The following is a 10,006-nucleotide window of genomic DNA, read 5'->3' as shown; positions in this document are numbered from 1 at the left end:
CCAGGCCCTTGAGGGACTCCGAAACGGCCTAGGAATCTTCCTAAAACACAACGAAAACATCTAAAAATTGGCTGGACCCTATTACATGGCCTTAGGCCCAATAAAGCAAGGTTATAACCCTCATGTTTGGCCCATAGATACCCATTGGAGGGGGAATCCTCCACTTGGTCGAAATCCCATTGATGAAGAGGATGCGGACTTCTTCTCATCTCTTTATGGCGGTTTCAATGTTCTGAAATCATCACTTAAGCTAGCTCCCGCCACCTTGCTGCCACCTTCATAGTTTGCTGTTCAACGATGATCCTTGAGGTCCAAGCTAGGTCCTTCATTCCTAAAACACATAAAAGAACCCATGTTAGGCAACAACATATTCTAATTAATATTAAATGAAGTACCGAGGAACGAAAGTACCTGATAATTTAGTTGTTGTGCACGAGCTCTAGTAATTGGTTCATGTATCTCCGATACTTGAGCTGTAGGTGATGTAGGGGCTGTGGTTGTATCATTAGTTGGGATGTCCTCATCACACTAGAAATGAGAGCTGCCTTGGTTCAAAGTGAACAAATCTATATGAGTTGTGTTTTGGAACGGAGGGAGTATGTATTTAGCCATGAGGATGCAAGGAAATAAAAGGAAATACAAGGAAATAAAGGAAAAAGGTACACACGCCAGCCGTCGAGCTGGCTGCTGGCAGTTTCCCATGAGCTGGCCGGTCGGTTCAGCACCTGGGTAAAAATTGAGGAAAGAAAAAACAAAGGCTGGACCTGAAAGAAAAACAAACAAAGGCTGGACCTGGAAAAAAAAACAATGGCTGGAGAATCCCAAAGGAAAGTAGGGGCCTGAAAGAAAACGAAGGGGAGAAAACCAGAAAAGCAGGCGGATGGGGCTGAAAGAAAACGGAGGAGAGAAAAGCAGGCGGAGGGGAGGGACAGGGGCTGAACCTGGAGTCGCAGGGGCAAGAGTGAAGAGAGTCGTACAAGCAGGAGAAGGAGAAGAAGAGAGTCGTACCAGCAGGAGAAGGAGCCGGCTCGCGTTCGCGCTAGGTGGGTTTTGGAGGAATTTTTTTTCGGTTCTTGGATCTGTGTGGGATTGGGGTTTCTGGCTTGGGGTTCGATGTATCTCGTTTTCGTGTGGTTCATTCAGATCTCCGTATCTTGATCCGCCGTTCATGATGGTTTCTTGCTCAATTCCTTCTCTTCTTGTTTTCTCTCCGCAGATCGGGGCCAGGCCATCGGGGAGAGGAGGAGCAAGCAAAGCTCCTTTTGTTCCTGATTATCGGCGCATCCAATCATTCTCACTAGAACAACCCGCGCAAGAATGGATCTCCGTTACAAGGAAGAACAAGGCATGGAGTTGGAAGCGGGGTCATGCAAGGCGGAGTCACAGGAGCTCCTTGGAGGATGTTACGGCAAGCGCCCTGCGTCCGACGAAGCCCAGGACCTAGACGAGGTGGAAGGTGGTGGTTGCAAGCGCAGCAAGCCGCCATCGCCGCAGCCACACACGCCTGACATCCGTGAGGCTCATGCCCCTGGCCGCCTTGCGGTTGGAGGTGGAGAGCAGAACGGCGGCGGGGGTAACCTCTTCGCTGATATTGGGCGGGACCTGTCCATTAGTTGCATCCTCCAGCTCTCCCGGTCAGAATATGGCTCTGTGGCATCGCTGAGCCAGGATTTTCGGTCACTGGTGAGTGGAGGCGAGATCTACAGGCTGCGACGGCAGAAGAAGATCTCAGAGCATTGGGTGTACTTCTCTTGCAATGTTTTGGAGTGGGATGCATATGATCCATACCGTCAGCGCTGGATCTCGGTACCCAAGATGCCTCATGACGAGTGCTTTATTTGCTCGGACAAGGAGTCTCTAGCTGTCGGAACGGAGCTGCTTGTGTTTGGTATGACACACATTGTTTTCAGGTATAGTTTGCTGACAAACTCCTGGACAAGGGGTGAGGTGATGAATGAGCCACGGTGTCTCTTTGGGTCAGCAAGTGTTGGGGAGAAGGCGTACGTTGCTGGAGGCACTGATTCTTTTGGCAGGGTATTGAACTCAGCAGAGCTGTATAACTCTGAAATGCATACATGGACGCCCCTCCCTGGCATGAATAAGGCACGGAAGAATTGCTCTGGGGTGTTCATGGACGACAAGTTCTATGTTGTAGGCGGTGTGACCAATAACAACCAGGTTTTGACCTGTGGAGAGGAGTATGACATACAGAATCAGTCTTGGAGGGTAATTGAGAACATGTCCAAGGGTCTCAATGGAGTGAGTGGTGCACCTCCGCTTATTGCAGTTGTGAAGAATGAGCTATATGCTGCTGATTACAGCGAGATGGATGTCAAGAAGTATGACAAGCAGAACAATAACTGGGTCACACTAGGAAAATTACCAGAGCGTTCTGCGTCGATGAATGGCTGGGGCCTTGCATTTAGGGCATGTGGCGAAAGGCTGATTGTCACTGGTGGACCAAGAACATCTAGCGGGGGGATGATTGAGCTCAACTCGTGGATCCCAGATGACAAGCCACCTGTGTGGAATTTAATTGCCAGGCGACCATCTGGAAACTTTGTGTATAATTGTGCTGTAATGGGATGCTGAGTTCCCTGGATCAATGGTGACTAGTTATGTTTGTGGAGAGAGGTATGCACAAAGGCAGACCTATTTATCATCATCAATAATTTCTGCCTTTGACTTGGTATCTGATTTAGTTGGCATCGGCAGAGCGGCAGCAGTATCTTGTAACCCTTGAGTTCTAATACATCTGTTGTCGTCCGAACTAATCCATTTCTTCATTTACATTTGGATCGATCTCATGATTTTGAAGTTGAGACCATGCAAAAAGTGTCATAGCAATAATATAGAAAAAAACATATTTCAGAGGCTTTAGTCATGTGTTCGATAGTCTGTATGGAACAAAAGAGGATCATAAATTCTGTATACACGCCTTTGATATTCACTGGCATAATTTTGATCCATCATTTCTTCTATATGGTGTGTTGGTATTTCCTCCCTGTGTTTGTCGGGGGTCAAAATGGCCCAAAGTCCTTGGAAGAGTTGAAAAAACCCTTTAGCACTTTTGAGAACAGTATGATTGGAAACTGAAAAAAAACTAAAGCACATGCAAAAAAACACCTGTTTATCCATTCAGTTGACCCAGATTAATCAAAGGTAAGGTATTCTTTCCGATTTAATTCTTTCAAATTCCAAGCACAAATTAGTGTATCCTTAATGCCTACTTATTCTGCTTATTGTAGTATTCCCCTTGTGTTTCACATGTTTTTGTAATTTCTGTTTAAACATTCTCTTATTACTCTTTTTCAACAAGTTATAAGTTGCTTTGTTAGTTTTTTAATTCAAAATTACTTGTAACAATAGGAGGATTGTAAGGCCTAAAGGCACAGTCAGTATAGACCTGCAAATTTGGTACAATAGATAATATGCCAATAAAAAAAATCTCTAATAGCTTGTAACTTAGAAAACAGTTATTTAAAATACAGATTAGTTGAATCTAGTAATGCTTGCTTACTGATTGATGCGCTAAGGTTCTAACTAGTGTGTGCTTAAAGGTTTTGTATCATTCCATTCGTGACATAGTGACTAACTTCATAGTGTCGCTTGAAATCAAGATTTGTATTTGCACTTTAGTTAGTTTATTTATTTTGAATAAGTGTCGAAAATGTCATGTTTGTGTAACATATATACATTTTTTTGCCCTGTACAAAAAAGACGAATCCAATTCTTTGAGAAGAATTATTTCATACAGTATATTTATTTTTAGACAGGACACAAAATTGATCTTTTTACCGTAAAACTTTCGCGTGTATAAAATACATTTGCAATGTGTGTTCTTTTTTACATCTGGAATGTTTTTTTTCACATGGGAACACGTGCTAGTGTCCACTACGTTGAATTTCTTTATACTTGAAGTGAAGTATATTTCTATGTTCCTGTATAAAATACGTGTGATGCACTTGCAATCATAAATCCCATGCAGCATTGCCTTTGTTTTTTCACATGGCAAGACGTGCTATGTTTATGTGCTAGTACCACACAATACTTGCAATCATAAATCCCATGCAGCATTAGAAAAGTAGCCTTTGGTTTTTCTTGGTACAAGAAAAATACTGGATTAAACATGATGATACAAAATTTGAGAACATTCAGAATCATTATTGATGTAAATCTGACTAGTTTCTTTAGAGAAGTAAGATTACTTTGTGATGCACTTTTTTAGTGCTTTATTGCTTCATTATAAGTTTAATATATTCTGTTTGGTTATATTTCCATGGATTGATTTTCATTAAATAGTTCAATTGAAAAATTAAGATGCCCCTCCATTTTTTAACAGTCTAACCTTTTAGGACTCTTCTAATTGTCTAGAAGCAAGTAGCAATAAAACTTTTCTATCAGTTAGCCATGTGGAATTGCTCTTACGGTAATGAGTACAGAATTTGTGCGTGCTTTGTTCTGCTGTGTTGCATGAAGTTTTCTCCTGTGGGCTCTTAGTTCTGAAATTCTCCGTTCATGATTTCTCCCTGCTTTAGCAATTGCTTTTGCTGATTCAACATTGGATGGAAATTGTGCTATTCTGCTATGAATTCTGTCTTGCAGTTTCTGCACACTGGACTTCTTTCAACGTAGAAGTTTCATTTCAGGTCAGTTGTTGGGACATACATATCCTTGTCATTTTTTGTTTTATCAGTTCATGTTTAGCTGCACAACAGTTTTCTGTTTCTTGCAACGTTGCATTCTATTTTACTTTCTCCAGTGATCTTTGCATCTGCACCGAACTGTCCATTTTATCCTCTGCAGGGATTGTCTATGCTTTATACGGCATAGTTGTTCACTAGCATAAGAATATCTCAGTGGAGAATTAGTTAAAGTTAGAGATGCATTTTCTGGTGGAATATTATGAATTATCTGTGTGAAAGGCACAAAAATCATTGATGAAGTAATGGTATGGTTTGAGAAGTCGTTTTCCTCCTCTGTTGCAGGGAAGTGGACAGGAGATGGAAATAATTGCTGAGCTGTTTTTGGAGCAAAGTGCAACAAGCTTTATTCTCCTTTTGTTCCTCATTTCGTTCTTTTTTTCTGGCAGCATATTTGTAGCCACCGTTGGTGTCTCGGCCAATAGGAAGCAAAAGGTAATCTTCCTGTTGTGGTGTGATTGGTATTTCGCTTTCATGGAAGTTTCTGAGTCAGTATTTGCGGTTTGATGGTGCAAGCAGGCCTGAGCTGAGCCCACGGACCTTTGTTTTCCTGTTCTCATGCTTGATCCATGTAGTGTCGCATAAGTCTCTATACTGAAGGGGAATATTTTTGTGTGCTGGGAGCGTGCCATGGCATTGCTGTTTTTTTCTTCGGGCGTGGGGCACAGCTTCTTCGGTTGGTCAGTTCCTGGGTAGTCGGTTCATCCTTCCACACTCTTCTCTCTTAAAGACAAAACCGGTTTCTCCTCTTCTTTGTTTCTTCTTTTCTCCCAGTGCTCCTATCTCTCCCCCAACTCACTGCCTCCCCAAGCTAGCTGCTACCACCCTCCTTCGACATGCTCTACTAGATTTGGCTGCTGCCACCCCTTGCTCTCCCGATCTCCGCCTCCTCTGCATATGGCCACCGCATCTTTTTCTTTCCCCGATTCCGAGGTCGCCGTTCTCTGCTAGATCCAGTGCAGGCACTGCTGCTCCACTGCATCCCTCGTTCGTACCATCGATCGGCTCTCCTGACAGAGTTGGTGGCAGGCGAGTGATTGGCCGGACATGGTCAGCAACATCCTTCTGGCACCGTGAATTGATGGTGCGTGACTGCTCGATCCATCCCGCTCCTCCTCCAGCGATGGAGGGGAAACCATAGGTGCGCTGCAACTGCCTCTGTTTCATTTCTCCTCCAAACCTTAGAGCAGGTAGAGCTTGCTACTCCCTTCCTACTTTTGATATCTGTCATTTAATTCCTATTATATCCTGTTTTGCCCTCGTCTGGGTGCAGTGGTTGATAAGGGAATCTGCCATCCCAGGAAGTATGATTTCTACATGTGTATGTTCTTTCTACCTTGTGAGTTTTGAGTTGTCATTTCAATCTAAGCTATTCTATTCTGCTTGTATTTTCCAGGGGACTGCGAGGCCAACACATTGAATGTCTCAAATCCCCCTAGCCTAACCTAGATCCTCACCTGGAAGAAATGTCGTATGATGTAGGATGGAATGCCAGATCAGGCTGTCCTGAAATTCAGTTCTTGGGTGTGATTTTTTTCAGATGGGGCAATACCTTTAGTCAAGTTGCTACTTACAGGTGTTGGCTGGGATCTAATTTTGAGGTCAGTTTCTGACTCCACAGATTCTGGGCCACGATGCAGCCAATTCCGTTTATTTAAACCAACTTGCTCTATTCACTTTAGGCTACTTGCCATGAGATGAATTTGCAACCACTGACTTTGCTGCCTTGGAACAAGGGATCTGAATTCTCCCACGTGATTAAAGAGGCCAAGAATCTAGGGTTGGCCCTGGTCATCCCTTTGCTTGGATGGGTAGGTCTTTCTCTGCCCCAATCAATCAATTTATTCATAATAAGATCTGGAAGACAAATGCCCAGAACTGTATTTAACCATTATTTCTTTAATAGAGTGGAGGAAGCGTAAGCACAGTGCGCATTGCTAAATTTAACATCATTGTGTGTAAGTACTATACTTTTCCTAGCCACCTGAACATCAGATATTCATATACACTACTTTTTTTTGCAAGAATATACAATACTTTATTGTTTATGACGTCCCTGGAAGGTTTGTTTCACACCAGATTCAGATGCTTTTCTTTTTTGGGGCAAGGATAGTTTACAGAGATGTTTTTATAGGTACTGATCATTAGAACTGTTGCATTAATTGTTTAAACTTCTGATATAATGCCATTATATACTGCTCCCTTTTTTATTGTGAAATGGTCCTTTTTATGTAGCTTAATTTTTTATGGTTTGCTCATGTTCTGAAATTAGGGGAGGGTGGCTATGTCATTTGCTACTAATTGGAGGACATAGAGAAAAGGCTTGGTTTCTTCAGGACATTGCTGGTGCATTGCATGATCTATCCTGCTTCACTTGAACATAGATATTAGACACCTCTATCCAACAACATATGACATAAAAGAACACGAAATTTAATGAAATAATTACCACCCTTATGGTGGCAAAAAGGATCACTTGATCTTAGAGAAATGTAGCAATTTATGATTGAAATTGTTCTATTGTGCTTCAGTTAACACAGTAGGTAGGTCACAATTGCCAAACAGAGTTTTCTGAGATGAGCTACAGAATAAAATTTGACCTTTGATATTGGAAGATTTGCTATTTAAATAGCACCCATTAATTAGCTGGAGGTCACTGGAAGTGGCACAAGTAGTTAAGTCGAATTATACTACTGTGTGCTTCAGTCCTAAGCTAAAAATGTTCCGTAGCAACGGTATGCTGCTACCCCAATAAAAACTTTTTAGTCAAAAACTCTTCATTGAAATTTTATACTGTACTTGCTTCTGCTTTAATTTCTAGTCCAAGAATCAAGTTTGAGCTGTGAACTAGTTCTAACTCTCCAAACTTTCAAGATATCACTGCGGCACTTCTTAGTTCATGTTTTGGCACGGTAACTATGGAGTGTCATAGCAATAATCTATTAATGAGCTGCTGATGCTGTAGTCTCATTAACTTAGTGTAGTGTGATTGTGCTGCAATTGTTCTTATTCTTTATTACGTGAAACTTGAGTGTACTCTGTAATGGTTCTATTCCGTGCTTCAGGAACTAGCATGTCGTCTTGTTAAGTCTGTGGGGGATGATTCCATCCTCAACCAGATTTTATCTGATGGCATAAAGGCTGCAAAATGTAAAGCGAAAGCAGGTGGCATTAACAAAAAGAAGGTCTGCGATGTATGCACAAAAGCAAGTAGCTCTGGTAAGCAAGTTTTTACTGTGAATTTATTTAATTTGTAATGACTCATGTTATGGTTGAGTAGAAGTATGCAAGCTATCTATTCAGTTTGTTCATAATATAAAGATATGGTAGACTCAATTTTGATTAGGGCCGTACTTAAGGGACGCATTAATGATGCCCCTTGCATGTGGACAACTAGATATTGCATTAATACTTTCATGTAAGTAGCATATCATGGTATTACACTTACAGTAATTTACTGCCATGAAGTAAAATGGAATCATTTTATTTTGTTACAGTAACAATTTTATTTGTCCCTCGGTAGTGATCAGTTGATCACTTCTTGGATGTAGTGTATTTCTTCAGTTAATCAATATACCTCTTGGAGTTACTAATAAAATTTGTTCGCTGCATATAAATATGCTCTTATAATCATGTAAATGTAATCTCAATGTTGTACTTGTTACTATCATTATCGAGATACCAAGGGTGTTCCCTGCTCCCCGCTATTGGATAAATCTGTTGCCTTATAAAAGTTTAACTTATCTGCTGCTCATCTTTGTGCTTACACGTTGCAGAAAAAGGTAACAAGCTGGGAGGTGCATCAAAGCTGTCTTAGTGGTACTAGAAGTTGCATTGTTTTGTTTCAAAGAAAAAGGCATGCATTGTTTAGCTTCTCTAGGACTCTGCAACTCACATATCTTGATATCACCAAATTATGAGGCCGTGTGTTTTATCATTGTAACAAAAATGTGGATCTAAATTGTAGCCATTGCAGCTCAGTGTTTCGAACTTAGTTGTTAGCAAATGCCAAAAAATTTCTTTTTCTTTTTGCCGGCACAGCAAACCGCTATATTTAGCTTTGCCTTCTAAAGCAACAATGTTTGTTCTTGCCTCACTCAACAAAGATTGTCTGATTCAAATGTATTGCACATAATCTTGTTCATTGTAGCAATTGCAGATTGTCCCAAACAGTGCTACATATTTGTTTTGCAGCTATTGCTTCAGTTTTCATGTAGGAATAGAACTGACTTTTTGCATACTAATTGTCAGTCCCTCAATGCTCCACACTGTTTTTTATGCATATAGCTAATGATAAATGTAATTTCTTTGCTTCTTTGTCGTGGATTTGAGCTGACTACTGTTAGAACGCTGAAATATGGTTTTACTTGTCCTTTCAGGAATCTGGATGTGACATTCATTTTCTATTAGTTCAGACACTATATTTATTTTCACTTTCCCGAGTTATTTGGAAAACTGTACTGCGGCTTTGGAGGGAGATCGCCTAACGTGTGTTAGCTGACTTGTGGGTCCGGACCCGCGTCAGTTTTACTCCTACTATGTAAGCTAGCAACGTAGTTGGATTTGCAGCTATGCCTATGGCTTTTAGCCTTTTACGGCAAAATGAGACGCAACGTGATCTGGATCAAACTACAATCAGGAAATGAAACCATTCTGTTTTTTTAAACAACAAGCACTGTAGTTGGTATCCAATATGCTTAACCAAACATGGGCACCTAATTTACCAACAGCGCAGCAAAGAGCTAAACATGCAAGTATTTTTTTAGCGGGGAGGATTATCATTAGCAGATTGACGGAGGGTTTTTGTTGGCCTCCTTACGCACCGTTGGATCTCGCTTCGTCGGACGGCATCTGCATCAAACTGTCTATGCTTTATACGGCTAGTTGTTTCACTAGCATAAGAATATCTTACTGGAGAATTTGTTGAAGTTAGAGATGCATTTTCTTGTGGAACATTAAAAGCTACTATAGTAAAATTAAATCCTTTTATGGCCGGGCAGTAAATTCTATATGGTGAGACCAAATCAGCATTTTGCTATTTATGTCAATATGCCAACAAGACTTGATCAAACCTACATGACACCGGTCAAAGAAAACTAAGAAGTCAAGCCTTTATGTCATGGTCAAAGGAAGCCAAAAGAGGTTGTCAGAAGTTTTTTTTTCCGACAGTTAATTTTCAATCTTCTGACTTTTAATTTTTTAGCTTCTATTTTCTTGAATTTTTCCTTTTAATTTTCTGATTCAAAGATTTTAGTTATTGATCTTTCAATTTTTATCTTTTAGTTTTATGGTTTTAAGTTTGC

At 40.9% G+C, this 10,006-nt stretch overlaps 1 protein-coding gene across 16 annotated transcripts; it reads left to right on the top strand.

Annotated features, from left to right (window-relative positions):
- Positions 1-873: 873 nt before the first annotated feature.
- Positions 874-8,824, top strand: LOC100823072 (F-box/kelch-repeat protein SKIP11). 16 transcript variants are annotated; one of them, XM_024460957.1, is made up of 9 exons: positions 874-1,043; positions 1,217-4,649; positions 4,989-5,138; positions 5,223-5,844; positions 5,977-6,007; positions 6,100-6,304; positions 6,386-6,514; positions 6,610-7,922; positions 8,480-8,824. In XM_024460957.1, the coding sequence occupies exon 2, from the start codon at positions 1,318-1,320 to the stop codon at positions 2,590-2,592; it is 1,275 nt and encodes a 424-aa protein (XP_024316725.1). In that variant the 5' UTR covers positions 874-1,043; positions 1,217-1,317; the 3' UTR covers positions 2,593-4,649; positions 4,989-5,138; positions 5,223-5,844; positions 5,977-6,007; positions 6,100-6,304; positions 6,386-6,514; positions 6,610-7,922; positions 8,480-8,824. The 16 variants fall into 16 exon arrangements, with proteins under 16 accessions (XP_024316725.1, XP_024316731.1, XP_024316732.1 ...); XM_024460963.1 differs by having other exon boundaries at positions 5,223-6,304; positions 6,610-6,661; positions 6,976-7,049; positions 7,769-7,922; XM_024460964.1 differs by having other exon boundaries at positions 5,223-6,304; positions 6,610-6,661; positions 6,783-6,837; positions 7,769-7,922.
- Positions 8,825-10,006: the final 1,182 nt, after the last annotated feature.

The sequence above is a fragment of the Brachypodium distachyon genome, chromosome 3 (genome assembly GCF_000005505.3).
Source record: "Brachypodium distachyon strain Bd21 chromosome 3, Brachypodium_distachyon_v3.0, whole genome shotgun sequence".
Taxonomy (NCBI): domain Eukaryota; kingdom Viridiplantae; phylum Streptophyta; class Magnoliopsida; order Poales; family Poaceae; genus Brachypodium; species Brachypodium distachyon.
Note: the sequence above shows the minus strand (reverse complement) of the source record. Positions and strands in the feature narration are given on the sequence as shown.